At 42.5% G+C, this 16,108-nt stretch overlaps 1 protein-coding gene across 1 annotated transcript in view; it reads left to right on the forward strand.

Moving 5' to 3' along the window:
- Positions 1–16,108, forward strand: part of IL7R (interleukin 7 receptor) — a 21,239-nt gene continuing 5,131 nt past the window's right edge. The window contains exons 1-7 of the mRNA XM_032992303.2: positions 1–217; positions 5,869–6,007; positions 8,125–8,279; positions 9,884–10,038; positions 12,015–12,192; positions 13,035–13,125; positions 15,054–15,129. Of these exons, the coding sequence (XP_032848194.1) occupies positions 118–217; positions 5,869–6,007; positions 8,125–8,279; positions 9,884–10,038; positions 12,015–12,192; positions 13,035–13,125; positions 15,054–15,129 (894 nt within the window). The 5' untranslated portion in view covers positions 1–117. The remainder of the gene's footprint in view (positions 218–5,868; positions 6,008–8,124; positions 8,280–9,883; positions 10,039–12,014; positions 12,193–13,034; positions 13,126–15,053; positions 15,130–16,108) is intronic.

A 16,108-nucleotide genomic window follows, 5' to 3' on the forward strand; every position in this document is an offset into this window, starting at 1 on the left:
GCATGTTTACATTTCCCCTTGCCTGCGGTCTCTTTATCAGGCAATGGGTTTGTTCTGTGTCTAGTATAAAGTAAGCGAGCGCAAGTTTCACACACACACGTACTGCACACATGCAGCATGTTCGGCATGACACAGATGAGTACAGTATTGAGCATTTTCGTCTTGTTTCTTCGCACCACTTTTGGGGAAAGTGGTTGCACCTCAGCAGACGGTGATGGTGAGTCATTTCATCTTCATATTTCCACTCATGTATGATCTTGAGAAACCTGAGTTAAGAGCTCCAAAATGCAACTGCTGGGTTAAATGTGTTAGTGTTTTAACATCTAGTCTCTTTCCTTTAGTGCCTGAGGCAGATGTGGAACTGGAGGCTATCTATTTAATTTAATTCCCAACTCTGCTGTCTTTGTAATGTCCAAAATCATATGAAATGAAGGAGACCATATCTGTATGCAGAGGGCATGCAAGATCAGACCTGTTAATCCTCTCTCGTATCTAGTGTTCATGTGAGGAGTTATGCTTGGGAGTGGGAACTGCTTCATTCTTCTGCAGTCCATGGTCACTCTGAGCTGCCATCAGAGAGGAGTGAGTTTCTGGGTTCTCTTGCTCTTGGCAGTTTCCTCCAAATAAAATGTTTCAATGTATCTCAAACTTGGCTCAAAGTGTTCTACTTCAAAGCCAAACTTCTTCTCTTTTTTTTTTTTATAATTAATTGCATCACGTGTATCTGGGGGATAGTCCCAATATCCCTTCTAGTATGGCTGAAGCAGCAAGTCAGCCAGGGTGTTCTCACAGCCCATCACTAAGAGCATTCATCCCTTACTGAACAAATAATTATAAATTAATTTAACAGTTTAAATTTAGGCTTATTGCAGATTTCATTATCTCATGTGGAGAATTTAAAATCATTTACCAGCATCAAAATCATAAATCAAAACATAAAGAGCAGTAATAAAACTACTGTTTCAGACTACTGTCCTTTTTCTCAAAAGGGAGATGAAAATTTGGGTTTCAGATTCAGTCCCAGATCTGTTAAAGTTTTACTTGTCCAATACTAAACAAACAGCAGTGACAGAGCTTGTTGCACTCGCTCAGTTAATGGTAGATTTAGGGCTCCATTGTTTGGGAGAAAAAGAGTTTTTGTTTTTTAGGAAGATATTAGCTGTATTCCTATGCTATCTCACAGGGAGAGAATCATATTTTCCCCTGTGTGTCATATATTATAACATGTACATATGTACATACACATATGTATGTACATACATATATACGTAGGTAGGATATGAGTGATGACATTTTAGTTAGAAGAAAACAGGGAGTGGCTCAGAACTGCATCTAACAACCTTGTTTTTTCTGTTTGTCTTTTATTTATACACTGCAGCTGTTTAGAACCAGGTTTGGCAAGCAGCTACAGTGGTGAATGGTCAATGCTAGTGGTTTATCACTGGTGTCACTGAAATCTTTAGGGCTTCCCAGAAGTAGATAGGACTGGACCTTTCCTTGTTTTGTCACTAATTTCCAGTAAACCAGAATTTGCTTAGACTTAAAGACAAACAGATTCAGACAATCCCCACTGAGCAATTATCAGCTTTTATGATTTCTTTATGAGTCTCCTGGGTTTGGTCAACAAACTGAACAATCCAGGGTAAAACCACCTGTGATAGATGTTTGGCTTTCACTCTTTGTCTTTCTGGCTCACCCTGCCTCCTGGCAAAGTGCCACCAGCCGATGAAGGCATGAGCTCACTCGTTATGAGCAGAGGAGGGAAAAGTTCATTGCAGCACTAGCCTTCATCTCCTCCTCTTTTCTGAGCAGCAGACTGTTTCCCAAGTGCTGTCCTCCAGGCTAGCAGAGGTTGCGGAGATCCCCAAAAGCCCTAAGAGAGATAAAAGCAGAGCTAAGAAGGGGCAGTTGCGGAGGCACAGGAGGGCATGGGCAGGGGGAGCAGGAGGCATCAGGCTGTGGGGTCTCATGGGTAGGATAGTTGGCTTCAGTCGTCCTCCTACCTGGACTTGTATTGTTCATCCGACCCAAAACTATTGTGATTAACATGAGTTCTGCCTGAATCACATCAGCACTAGAGATTTTGCATTACTCTGTCCATGGAGACAGTCACTTCACTGACACTGGAAATTCAGTCACTGATCCTGCAGGGACTTAGTAATGCTTTTAGTTTCATGGCACTATTAGTCTCAGTGGCTTCAGAGCTTAAAGTTGAAGCATGTCCATAGCCTCTGCTAGCACTCTTCTTTTGGTAGAGGCTCATGAGATTCCTGCTGTGATTTGCACCATCCTGCAGGGTGTTGTCCAAACCCAAGAAATAATAATTTCTGTGAAGGACCTGCTATGGCAGTAGGTATGAGAGCAGTTTTTCTGCCATTAGAAGCACTCCATCTCAAGACCTGCCTTGATTTCAGCAGTGCCAGGGTCTGACTAATCTGGGCTTCTCAAGGAAGAAATTACATTCTTGTAAACTTTGCACTGTGTAAAGAGTCCTTAGCAGTGTGAGTCATGTCAGAGTCATCAAAACCATTTACATAGCAAACACATCCATATGTCATGGTTCTGAGCTGTAGGGAAGAAGTATAACTGAGACTACAAGCATATTTATGTCAGACAAAAAAATTACTGTCAGCTCATGGAGGAACCATATGAGAAAAAACACCTCAAACTGCTTACTTAACACCGTTCATGAGGTTTAATTATCATATATTCTATGGGTAGGATGTTATTTCCATGAATAAGGAACCACATAATCACATTGTGAAAGTTCAGTGTCAAAAAGGTAAGGTCAGCTTTCCTTCCATTGCGGCACCAAAGGTGCACTACGCTGATTAAACATTAAATGGCTGTTTGAACTGCAAGACAAAAAGCTTTTTCTTTCTTTTTGTTTTACAGTCAGGCTGATAGAGAATGAATTAAAATTTCTGTCACTTTTCAGCAAAGCAGTAGCAGATGGCTGAAAGATTTTTTGTGATATGTCATTTATTAATGTGATGATTATCAGTTTTGTCTGTTTATGTAAAATCTGATACATGTAGTTTGCATATACAGAGAGCACCAAGAAGTCTCTCATATATAAAGGAAGATCAGTCATCCTAATTCATAAATTTTAATGTTGTCTTGAGGTAGCTATGGATATTATAAGCCAATCTTCTGGTTGCTGCAAGTAGAGTCTTAGAGAGGCGTAAAATGTGACATATCTGAGCATGTGAGCTTTGGGTGTATCTATATAAAATATGGGGTTTTTTCCATTTTATGCAGATTCATTTCAGCTTACTTGTTATCCACCGAATTTTGAATATATGCATATCTCTATGCACACATTTTTACCAACAAATATGTATCTTTATGTAATACACATTTCTGTACGTCTGCACAGATGGCTCAGGGCTGTGTTGGTCAAGACCTGGGTGAAACTGCTGCAGGGCCTGTTCTAGCATTGTGCTGACCTCTGTGTCTCTCTCTTCAATGTGATGGTCAAATAGAGCGGCTTTGTACAGCACCCGTTTCTCCATGTCTGTGCTGCACGTTATCCCCTCAAAACACCAGTGCTGGTGGAAAACACCTCATTTCATTGTTCTTCAGGAAGAGCTGGGCTCCCCTTGGGACAGACCCCATCAGAGCTGCAGTGAGAAGCGAAGACCAGTAATTGCTTCTTACTACTGGTTTCCCGTGGTGGCAAATGGACACCAAATCTTAGCTCAGGGGATAGATCTGCCTCTGGGTTCTGGATTAGGGCATCATCAGATGCTCCCATCCCTCTTGCTACCTACCACAGGCGCTGCTGGCAGCAGCCCCTTTCCTAACCCCTGTCCACACTGCTTTTGCATTTTTCTCTGCATTCCTGACTGACTTCTGAATTTCTTCTCTTACTCAAAACCTGACCCCAGATGCACTTCACCTCCGAGGTCAGTAGAAAGCACTGCTGATAGTGACCCTGTGGGGTGATGTTTTTTACTTACATTTTTAAGCAATCAAAAAACTCTCTCCTCCTTTCTCCCTGCTGTCAAGCCATGATCATTTTGGATCTTCAGATGTGTTCCCATGCCAGATGAGGTCTCTGTTTCCCTCTATGCTAGTAGGAGTGACCAGGGATCATAGGATGTCATCAGCAGGACTACGAATCACAGTATCCAAGTATCTGGTCACCCCTCTGTGATCCAATTCACCTAGGTGACAACAGAGATGACCATAATTTTCTCTGGGAGGGATTTTCCATTGGAAATGTTTCCATGGGCACTTCCTCACACTGTTCATGAGTGTGAGCCACCGATGTCCCTGGAGCAGTCAATGTCTTTCTGTGGCAGGTACCCTGCATGGCAAGGGCACATCTGAGGAGTGGGTAGGAGAGGACCAATCAGGGGATCGGGAATAGTCCCTGGACATGGAGAAGAGAGATATGTATCATCACAACTACCCTTGAAGAGGGGGAGACAGAGGTATTCCGGCCCTGAGGATCCTTTCCATGGGTCATGGCAATAACCCTTTCCCTGACCTCTTGGCTACGGTGGGTGAGATGTCATGAAATGAGGCTGAAATTGCAGTTTCCACTGGAGAGGACGCCTCTCAGAAACATCAATTTTTGCTTTACTGACATCATACCTGCCAAGTGTAGGACTTGAGACATATGTACTTACTCAAATCATGATTGTTTTATTAGTCATTGAAGAAAATTTGCAGGAAGCCACGCATTCTGGCAGAAAGTCTGAGCTTTCCCTCCTGAGCCCAAATTAGTGACATTTCAGAAAACTTTGCAGTACAATCAAAATGGGGCTTAATTGCCTTGTGACATCAAAATACTCTTGTTTTCCTAAACCCACTCATATAATTTTCCAGTCTTCTCAGGAACCTTGTGACAGGACAGACCTTCACAACACAAGCAGAGGCAGAGTGGGGGCAGGAGCACGCTCCTTGGGCGCTTTTGGCTGTCTGCAACACAGATGGTCCTGATGCAGGTGCAGCAATGGCAACTGCCAAGCACGTATCCTCGTCTGTGGGTCTGCCACTTTGGAGCGACAAGGTGTTTGATGTACTTTCAGGCTGTCCTGAACTGAAATTCCTATACAAATAACTCCCATTGAAACTAGCCCTTGCATTTGAGTAGATGTTAGCCTTGAGCATCAGTCCCAGACACCTCTGTCAGTAACTGTGTGGGACATATACCCCAGTGCACATTTCTGTTCTGTTTATTTTCAGGAGTGTTTTGGTCCTTGACTTGAATATAGTGCTTTTTAACAGGCATCACGAACATGTCTTGCTCCCCTTCGCATGCCCAAGGATAGCAGCAGTTTGAAGTTCCTAGTAGAAAAACCCATTCAAGAAAGTTCTGAGATGATTTTCAGATGGAGGGTGTCCTGCTTTTATCTTGGTGTAAAGTTTATCTGTAACTTTTACACCAAAAATTTCCATGTCCCTGAGTCAAACTTAGGAGGAATCAAATTGCAGAGCAGACAATATATTTTCAGTTTGGCACCTGACACTGGGACTTTTTCACAGAAGTTTTCAGGTTGACATCAGTAACCCTGTTTGTCCATGATTAATAGAAAAAGAACAGACATAGGGAGTCTTGTCTGACCAAACAACCTGAGACACTATGTCTTTTTATAGCTCACAGATCAATGATGCATAATGTATCTACATGTGTGGTAAGTGGGTGGGCTTCACTGGCATACAGGGTGAGCAACCATGAAAGGTGCAAGTGGCTTTTAATTTCATTTTGAACACACTGTCTTTGCTTCTTACAAAACAGGTGGGTTGATCCTCTTTCTTTCAGGAAATTATGTAAAGAAACCACCTCCTATACAATGGAGATGCAAACCAAACACACTCATGGTTTGCTTCAGTAACATCCTGCAAATGTCTCCTTAGGGACATTTGGAGATGATGAACCAGACAATTTTGACATCGACTGCTTCAGCCAGCTTGAATTTAAGGATTCTTACAGCAGCCTGACCTGCAACTTTACTGAGCCGCCTCCTCACAACACTAACTATACCCTGGCCCTGTGGTAAGTGCTGTCAGTCCTTCCTTTGGTAAGCTTCTGGGAAGCAAAATGCTAAGTGCCAATGAGTCGCGCTGTCATGTGCTGGGAAACAGGAGCGGCAAAGCTAGACATAATTTTGTTTCAGAGTGTTTTACCAGCTTTGAATACTATATTCAGCAAAGAAGAGTTTACTGAAACAGAGCATAACTCCCTAATAAGAAAAAAAATCATCTGGAAGGGTCTGTAAAGGGCATTATAATGTCTCCAGTAGTCCTGAGCTTGCCTCTGTTCCTCTGAAACACCTGTAATTACGGAAGTAGCCCAGCATGAACTGAGATAATTTTTCCTTTAAATTAAATGATATTTAAAAAAAACCAAACTTAGCCTTTGTCAAGTGAAAAGTAAAAATATTTTTGAAGAGGCAGATCCTTTCCACACAAAATTCTTTGGCAAGAAGGCTGATTTTTCCTCTGCAGGAAAAACACCTTTATCTAGATCAAGACAAAAACTAAGTAATTGTCTTCACATACATAGGCATGGAAAAATCACACTAGAATGAGTATACGAAAACTCAACAGCAATGGTAGGTGAGCAGCTGTGGGGTGTTTGGTTGCTGACCAGGCTCAAACTACAACACACATAAACCTCCAATTTAATAATTGCATTTTTTTCTTGGAGAATTCTGGGACTTTTGCTGTTACTCACATCACTTGATTATTGTGCTCAAAGACCACCAGGAAAAACTCAACAGTTATCAAACACATCAGTCATCTCCACTTCTCATCAAGGCCTTGAAACTCTATTCCACCCCTTTCTTAATTGATGAACCTAGCAGAAGAATCTCAGATTTTGTGTCTTTAATATACATCTGCTTTTCCCTTGGCCTGTTTTTACTGAAACTGAAGGTCCTGCAGCAGCCAGCAAAATAAGTGGTTTTTTTTTAAATCTTGCTATTCTAATCACTACTTATTTTTTTTCCACCTCGTTTATTAGAATTTTTCTATTTTCATGGGTTTTATTCTCAATTTTGGCTGAAATTTTATGACAGACCTCAAACATGGGAGTCACACAGTTGGAGGAATGCACGGATATATTTTCATTTCTGAAAGTGTGCCATATGACTTCCTCATGACCTGGCTGACTGTTGACTTTGTATTTGTTACCACTTCAGTCAATAAGAAATTTCTCTTTAATTAGAGTGAACATCCAAACCTATTGCCCTATATTTAAAAGTGGCATCAGTGAGACCATTTTTAAAGATACAAAGGTTTCTAACACGTTGTCCTGGTTTGGGCTGAAATAGAGTTAACATTTATTTTTAGTAACTAGAATAGTGCTGTGTTTTGGATTCAGCATGGAGTTTGGTATGAGAAGAATGCTGATAGCACACCGATGTTTTCAACTGCTGCTGAGATTTCAAAGACTCTCCAACTCCCCATGTCCAGCCTGTGCACAAGTGCACAAGAAACAGGGAGGGAGCATGGCCAGAGCACCTAACCCAAATTGGCTAATTAAATATTCCATATCATGTAACATCATTCTCACTATATAGAAGAGGGTTGGTGGGGAAGGGGCTCTCTCTCTCGCTCTCTCACTTCTGGAATTGAGATTGCAGGATCTTGGCATTTTGGGATTGCTAGCCAGGAAAGGGCTGGGTGTTGGTCAGCGAGTGGTAAGCAATTTCATTGTGCATTGCTCATTTATATTTTCTATTACTGTCATTGTTTCTATTTTATGACCATTATTAAACTGTTTCTATCTCAACATGTGAGTCTCTCTTCATCCCTCCAATTCCCTCCCCCATTCCCAGGTTGAGGGGGCGATGGTAGGTGAGCAGCTGTGGGGTGTTTTGTTGCTGACCAGGCTCAAACTACAACACACATAAACCTCCAATTTAATAACTGCATTTTTTTCTTGGAGAATTCTGGGACTTTTGCTGTTACTCACATCACTTGATTATTGTGCTCAAAGACCACCAGGAAAAACACTACCAATCTTAAACTCCTTATTTGCATGACATTTTTTCTTATTTCACATGGACTCTCACTTCAGTTAATGTGAAATAAGCAACCAGGATTTGTCCCTTACTATGTTATAGTAAGATTGAGAAGAAATTATTGTTGTGTCACTTTGGTCAACAGTACCAAGGAAGATGGCAATTATGTGTGCTTCAATATGGAGAAACAGGAAGATGCCTATTTCCTACAATTCACTGATATACTCTCAAATAAAGACATCTGCATGGATTCTGAGATGAGGAGAAGGGTCTGCAGGAGTCTGGTTGTAACTGATATTGGTAAGATATTTTTAAGATACAGGGATTACTGGGGAAAAAAAAAAAAGTAGCCCAGCACAACACCTACATGTCAATATGAAGGCAGTATAAAATAGTGTCCTAGCAGGGCATATAGCCTGAATTGGGGTGTTGGCAGAGTGTGGTGTTCCCTTTGCTTCAAAGCCAAACACAATTAATCCCTATTCAAAATATGCAGCTGAATTCTGGCTTACTGTAACACTCTGCCCCGACCCAGACATACACTGAGTCAAGCACTTGGGCAAAGCAGATGTTCCTGAGCATGGATGAACTGCCAAGCAGGGACATTTTGTTCATCTCTTACCAGGGATTGTGCAGCTTCAGGACTGACAACCCCAAATCTAGCATGAGCTCGGTAGCACAAGAGCTGCAAGGTTGCAAGATCTCACATTTTCACACCTTGGTTCTTGGTGGAGCCCGTTGTCTGAACGAGGTGCTCAGGCATCCTGCAGTGCAGAAGAGACACTGAGAGACCAAGAATGGATTTTTCAAAGCCACATTGGGGAACTGCCTGAGCCATGAAATATGGAACTCAGTGGAAGAGGGGCTTCTTAGGACTTATCCCTCTTGGGAACTGGTCTCATTCAAGGGCTGCTGAGAAACCTGTGTAGGGCAGGTCTGTTCTGCTGTGGTGCCACATCATTTTGCCTTCCTTTGACAATAGGCACTGTGACATCCCTCTGTTATTAAACATTTCTGCCCTGGAATAACTTTGTAATGATCTTACATTACCTCTCAGTTTATGGGCCATCCTGGACCATCTCAGGAGGTCTCTCCTCTAGAAGCTGTGGGTTCTGCATGGAAGGATTAAGTATTTGGGGGTTGCAGAAGGAGTGGGCATAATTTCTGGTTAATCGCATTTTCCTGAGAGGAGACTGGTGTGGGCTCCCTGTTCCTGTGAGAACTGATGTACTTTACATGGCACATTCAGGAAGCCTCAGTGGCACAGACACAGGTCCATGCAGACCTCAGAGACATCCCTCTCAGGCACAGCTTGGGGAGAGTCCCCAGGGCTGCATTTTGGACTTGATGTACATCCATGAGTGGTCATTTGACACATTGTCCTGCAGACCAGGTCAAGTGTGGATTCACAGCAAGGGAGCCACAGCCCCCTCTGCTATATCTAACACTGTCATACTTCGTCCCTTCCTCTGTCCCACCACCCTGACAGCCACCGGCAGTTGTACCTGTACCCCATTTGTTTCCCAGTGCCCTCCTCCCAGAGCAGTGATGGGTTTTGCCATGGGGTCTCCATCTCAGAGTACTGGTTAGAGGGACTGAATTTTACGTCTTCAGGCAGTAGTATTGCAGGGGTGGGCATGCTCAGGAATTGCTTTCCAAGACTAAATGTCACATTCCTAGGAAGAGCTGTCCTTGCTGGTCATAGTGCTGCTTCAGGACCAAGGTGTCAGGCTGAGCTGGGGCTCAGCATGAGGCAGGTCCAGCTTAAGCCAGCCCTCACTCAAGATAGGTCACCCTGCAGGGAGTGTAGCTTGAAGTGGACATTTTTTTACTTTTCAAAACCTGTTTATTTTGTAGTAACATTACTCTACTTCTGTTACAACCTAGTTTGTTATCATTTGCAGTTAAGCCTGAAGTACCATTTGATATAAACATCACATACCAAAAGGAGGCAAATGAATATCTTATTCATTATAGTACACCACACTCATGGAAGAAATACTTAAAGGACAAATTAATACACCAAATAGCCTATCAGCAGGAAGAAGGTACTTGGAAGGTAAGTGATGATATATTGTTGAGTTTACACTAACTTCTGACATTAAATGTTATCAGAAAAACCAGTATCATATAAAAATCTTCAAATCTGAATTTCTAAAATTCACCAGATGAAAACTTGGAAAGGTGTTGTTTCATTTAAGGTGAAAAATTAATTTGGTAAGAGATAAATCCCCTTGCATTCTAGCTGGTCCTCAGAGATTAGAGGGGCTAAGGGTGGCTGGACTTAACCTCTTAATAGCTATGCCAATTATTGCCATGACTATAGGCCTGACACAAGATGCACGAACAGACCATGTGCTGTAGGTCCACTTGCATTCAAGAGAAGCAGTGAGGTTCATGAATAGTGCAGTTTATTCTTATGCAGCATCTACAGATTCTTTGGGATTGCCTATGATAAACGCACAAATTGCAGGCTGGCTATATAGCACTACACACAAAAACTGTTGCAATCACACACTTAATTCCCAGGTAATCACTCAGCATAACTGAGGGCATAAATCTTACCAAAAGGCATCCCTTCTTGCAGCAGGTGAGGAGCAAAAACCTGTTGATCTGTCTCTCCGGTTTGGTGTCGGATTATTGTCCCTCTGAGTTAGATACAGACCCAGGGTAGTATTTATCTAATGTGCATGTGTGAGTGGGTGTGACTGTGGTCAATACATTTATTCTTGAGTAGTGATACAGCACTTTCCTTGGTGCAATGTGCACACAGTTGTGGGAAAACAGGCAGTTTTGTGGGAAAAGCAGAAGCACAGGAGGTAGTATCTGCAGAGTTGTGCAAAACATTCTTTGAGATAAGGGGAAGAGCAGGAGATAAATCTGTATAGTTGTGTCAAATATTCCTTGAGAAAAGTGGAAGAACAGAACCACGTAACCTCCACCATGCTTTGCATTCCTCCTTGGTGCTATGACAACAGAAATCACTGGATTTTCACCCTGTCCTGTGTTTGTTCTGGGCACCGTGTATCAAGGAAATGTGTATTTTGCAGGGTTTTTTTTTCCCACAGTTCCAACAGGTGTAATATTTGGCATTTGGAAATTTCATCAGTTGAAACAATTCCAGAATGACAGTACCCATGTCCATTAGACACTTCCCTGGGCTAACAAAGTTGCGTTCATTTGAGCTTTGCAGTGGGAAGAAAAGACATAATGTAATGAACCATCCTAAGTGTCTTGTTCCTTGCTAAGATGGCTTTCTCTTTGCTATGGTGGTTTTGCTCTTATTTTCTGTGCTCATCAGTCAGTAATTCATTCAAGTCCTTTCCTAATTTAGCAACTGTTTCTTCATGTCCCTTTTTCACTGAGCCTCTCCCAGCTTTGTGTGTAACCCCGCAGCTTTTCTTCCCTTGGACCGTGTTTCAGGTTGTAGCTGCCCATGAACTGCATCTGTTTTGGGCTGCCCAGCTGCTGGGACCTCTGTGTCCCCTGTCACAAGATCGTCCATGCAAGCTCTAGTCCAGATGGGGGTGTTTGAAAGTGTGGACTATACTTGCTTTTTACAGAGGCAACACAGGAGAACTGTAACTAGAGAAATAAAAGGATTTAGACAACCAAATACACTGAAATGAAGAGCACCAGAGGTGCACTGTGGGATTGCAGCTTATTTCCTGTGACTGCTCTTTCAGAAGTTGCCTTTTTATGCTGCACAAATGTATTGTCTCCACTCTCTCTTCTGAGCCTTCCCAAGGAAATATATATTTCCCACTGTACTGTTGGCAGTAGCAAAGCACAGTTAATACTTCCAGCTGTTTTCCAGAGCTTTCACCCACCATTAGTCTCTCTTCTCAATACTGTCTGGACTACCTTGCTATTAAACTAGACTGATGCTGTGATGTCCACCTGTATAATAACCAAAGACATGGAGCAAACAGCACAGTACTGCAGGGATGCACCTGGTCTTGAGTATTTTGCTGAAACTCAAAGACACTTTTCCTGTCTTCTAGAAAAATAATTGGATTTTTTTTGTATGTTTAGACAATAGAGTCGCCATACCTTCAGGTAAAATTATTGGGGAAAAACCTCGAAAATGATGCATCGTATGAGGTGAAAGTACGTTCGCAGCCCAGTGGAGATTATTTCAAGGGCATGTGGAGCGAATGGAGCACTTCCAAGAGCTTCAGGACTGCAAGGGATCAGCACTCCACAGAGAGCTGTAAGGGCAGAAATCACTTTGGTTCACCTGGAAGAGATCAGAGCTAGGGGTCCTTGGCTCCCTGGCCAGCCCTGGCAGCAGCAGTGGTGAGAGCAGGGGGAGGGAAAACCCCATGGCCACAGCAGCATCAGCCCTCACAGGCACTGGGTACCCCAGAGATGACCCAGAAAACAAGCTGCATCACTCTGGTCTGGGGCTGACTCTCCATGTGAAATTAAATCTCACTCTTGGGCGATAAGATCAGATGACGTGATGCTGTAAAGCATGAGGTGGGTTGCAAAGGGAGGTGAAGGCTGACTGCATCCTACTTGCTGCCTGCTGGCACGCAGGGAGAAGGAACAGCTTGCACTGAGTGTTTTAGGTAAGGCACACAGAGTGGTGAAACATGATGCATTTCAGTGCTTTGTATCTGTGTGCGAACATGTCACTTTAATCACAAACACAATAAGGGATGGAATCTCATTGCATGTGTAAATATGAATAATCCTTCTGGTCTTTGGGGCCCCTTCAGTCCCCAGGGCACCTCAGCATTACATGTGTTCAGAGTCACTTCAGTGCTGCTTTAAGGACGCAGCAAGCGGTGACTTCAATGTGCTGAAGGTGATAGCAGACTCCAAGCTGCTTTAATCCAACCTGGGAACCCAACTTGGAGCTTGGCCAAACACTGGTGCTCTGGCAGCCTACCACTTTCCTTCTTCAACGAGGCAGGAGAAATGCACCACTGCACCAGTCCAATAATAGTCAAGTGCAATGCTTGTCTGAAGAGACATTACATTTATGATGGCTTAACAGTGAGACATTTACATGCATTGGCTGATGTCCTCTGTTTTTTTTTTTTTTAGATAGCAGAGTGGTTGTGGTTATACTCTCCATCCTGGGATTCATGGTGTCCATTGTCATGATTGTCCTGGTTGTAACTTTTTGGGAAAACAGGTAATCTAAGTCTCTTTGTATCAGAAAGTGTTGGAAGCCAATCCTGTTCTGACAGTCTTATTGCTTTCCCTGTTATATTTGTGAATTATTCTGCTTCCATCTCTAGACCTCTATATCAAGCCAAAGGCAAAGAGTAGAAGTAAGGAGTACAAGAGAAGGTGTTGACAGGATGAAGATCACCTGCCACTTTGAGCAGACCTCAGTCTTGGGCTTGAAACACTGGGACCTTTGGGGAGCTGAAGTCACCATGAAACACAGAGTTGGTGCCTCACTGGAGGCAAATTTGGCTCAAAAGTTTCAAGCAAGATCCAGAAATGAAAGTGACCTGCAGGTTTTAGTGAAGTCCCAAGAGGTGTGGAAATGGTACACCTGGGAGGTTGCCTCTTTCCCTTTCATAGGCTGAGTCAGCAGAGTGTTTGCTCTGCTGTGCTTTCAGAAGCAGCAGGGCAGAGTTCTCTGCAACAAGGGCTTGATGGTGTCAGCCACCAGCTCAGCTGGGTGCACATCCAGACAGCCATGTGGTGAAACCAGGCTCTACATCTCCCACCAACACAGTCATGGCAGAAGTGGGACTGGAGATACATTCATTACACAGACAGTCCTTTGACTGTCTTGTGGTTTTTTTTCATATATTGACTACACAGCAGAAGATAGATAGCTGTAAATATATTTTTGAATATGTGGCTATATGTGCTTAAATAGAATAGAGGGTTGACAACTTTAAGAAAATAGACACATATGTTGATAATCTGATGAAACCACTATCTATCTGAAGTGAAAAAGTCCCACGTTTAAGCATAGGAGATGAACCCCTCACAAGGCAGAAAGCCCAGGGCTGTTTTGTGGCATTCAGAGCAGCACATCCATGACATCCAGCTCTACTGATATCCACAGATTTGTCTGCAGGTGAGGTGCTTTTTGGGGAAAAAATTTAGGCTGTGCTAATTCCTGAATTACACATGGGGATTACCTAGGAATGTGCTAGTTGGCCTCAGTCAAACCATGCCAAGAACAATTTTAATAATTAATCATTTTAGACACTAGAGTTATCTGGCATGGAATGCTTCCTTGTGCTGTTTTATTTGCAAGTGTAGATGTGGCCTGAGGTTTCTAGCTATTTATGCGGTTGTTGTGCACCTGTAGTTCTCTAACTTTGTAGTTCTACTTATGTAAAACTGTAGAAAAAAGCAGACTTTTAAATGGTGAGACTTTTTGAAGCCAGAGATTTCCCTTTTAAAAAGAGGGATTTATACATGTGTGTATATACACCCACATATACAGACACATATATAAAATGAAATACATAATCATAAACATCTATACCTATATCACTGCAACATTGAATGTCACTTGAGCAATATTCTCTAGATGCATCATAGCTGAGGATTTTTAGCAGCATAACACAAGAACTTCATTAATCAAAGCAGTAAAAATTACACCAGTCGGACAAGGCTGTAATACAGATATCCAAAGCACAGATAGCTGGCCAGGGAGTAGGACAATATGTAGTTTTTAACTTATGTGAACATGCAGAAGCAAATATCAGCAAATTTGCACTTTAACCACAGCATCTTTTTTCACTTGCGGAAATTGGTTTTGCCATGCAAAATTCTGTCAACACAGCTAGATGCACATTATCTCTTCACCAGCACAGTTTGCTGTTTTTCCAGCACTTGGTGAAGTATCTTCCTTCAACTATGAAAATTTATGCACTCAAAAGAACAATGACTATTCAGTGGCCTTTATAACTACTCTTCTCCTGTCTTTGTTTTATTATGAGACTTCTCTGTCATTATTCTGGGTAATGCAAGCCAGTCCTAAGGCTTTGTGCCAATTAGTACAAAGGACACAATATGAACCTCTGATATCTCAACATCTCTCTCTTTTGCTGCTGTTGAACACCTTTTTGTCTACTGTTGCTGTTTCAGGATCAAGCCTGCAGTGTGGCCAAACCTTCCTGATCATAAAAAAACACTGGAACAACTGTGCAAGAAGCCAAAAACTGTATGTACTTCTACTGTTGTTTTCACCTGCATATAGATTATTTGGAACAAAACACTCATGACAGACAGTACATGGATTTGCTGCACGAACTGGGACATCTTTCAGAAATTTCTACATTTAGTGAAGAGAGCTCACATTTACACAGGCAGATGCTAGTCAAGCGTATGGAAATAACAGACAATTCAGCTAATGCCTGAGCTTTGACTTGTGTACAGTAACTACAGAGGGGTGGAGAACTTGATATATGGAGAAAGGTTGACAGAACTGAGTTTGTTAATAGCAAAGAGGAAGCTTGGGCTGGGGACTACTAATCACAACCTTGCAATAACTAAAGTGTAGGTAGAGTGATGGTGGAGGTGCTCTGGCACAAGGCTGTATGGTGACAGGAACAGAGGCAGAAGGCACATGCTGCTTCAGGGAAAACTTCATCTGGGTATAAGAAAAAAGTCTTTCTCCATGAGAACAATTAAACATCGCGTAAGCTGCCCAGAGAAGAGGTAGGTTCTCCTTTGCTGGAAATGTTCAAGGCAGGCTTGATAGGTCTCTGGATAACCCAATCCATATCCTGCTTCTGGCAGAAGGATGAACCAGCTGGTCTCCAGAGGTCCTTTCTAACCAAGATGCTTCAGAGATTCTATGAAACTGTGTTTGTGGGGCTGGATGGGGGCCCTTTCCAAACATCCCTGGTAATGCCTGTGTACCCTTACACGGCCAGCAGAATTGCTCATACACAATTCAGTACATTAAATGCTCTGCCAGATAAAGGCCAGATGGACAAATGTTACAAACTGTAAGGTGTGGGATTAACCTGTTTTTTCACTAAGAAACTGATCAGTGCTGTTGTCTCCAGTTTTTACGCTATTAGCATGTTCTTAATATAATAAGAGGTCTAAAATGACTCTCCCACTCCTCTGTGCTTCCCAGTGCAGAGATTCCTAGTGTGTTTCAGGAAGTCATGGCAAACTTTTACTTTACTCAC

This window comes from Tyto alba, unplaced genomic scaffold (genome assembly GCF_018691265.1).
Source record: "Tyto alba isolate M040663 unplaced genomic scaffold, T.alba_DEE_v4.0 Super-Scaffold_42, whole genome shotgun sequence".
Lineage (NCBI taxonomy): Eukaryota > Metazoa > Chordata > Aves > Strigiformes > Tytonidae > Tyto > Tyto alba.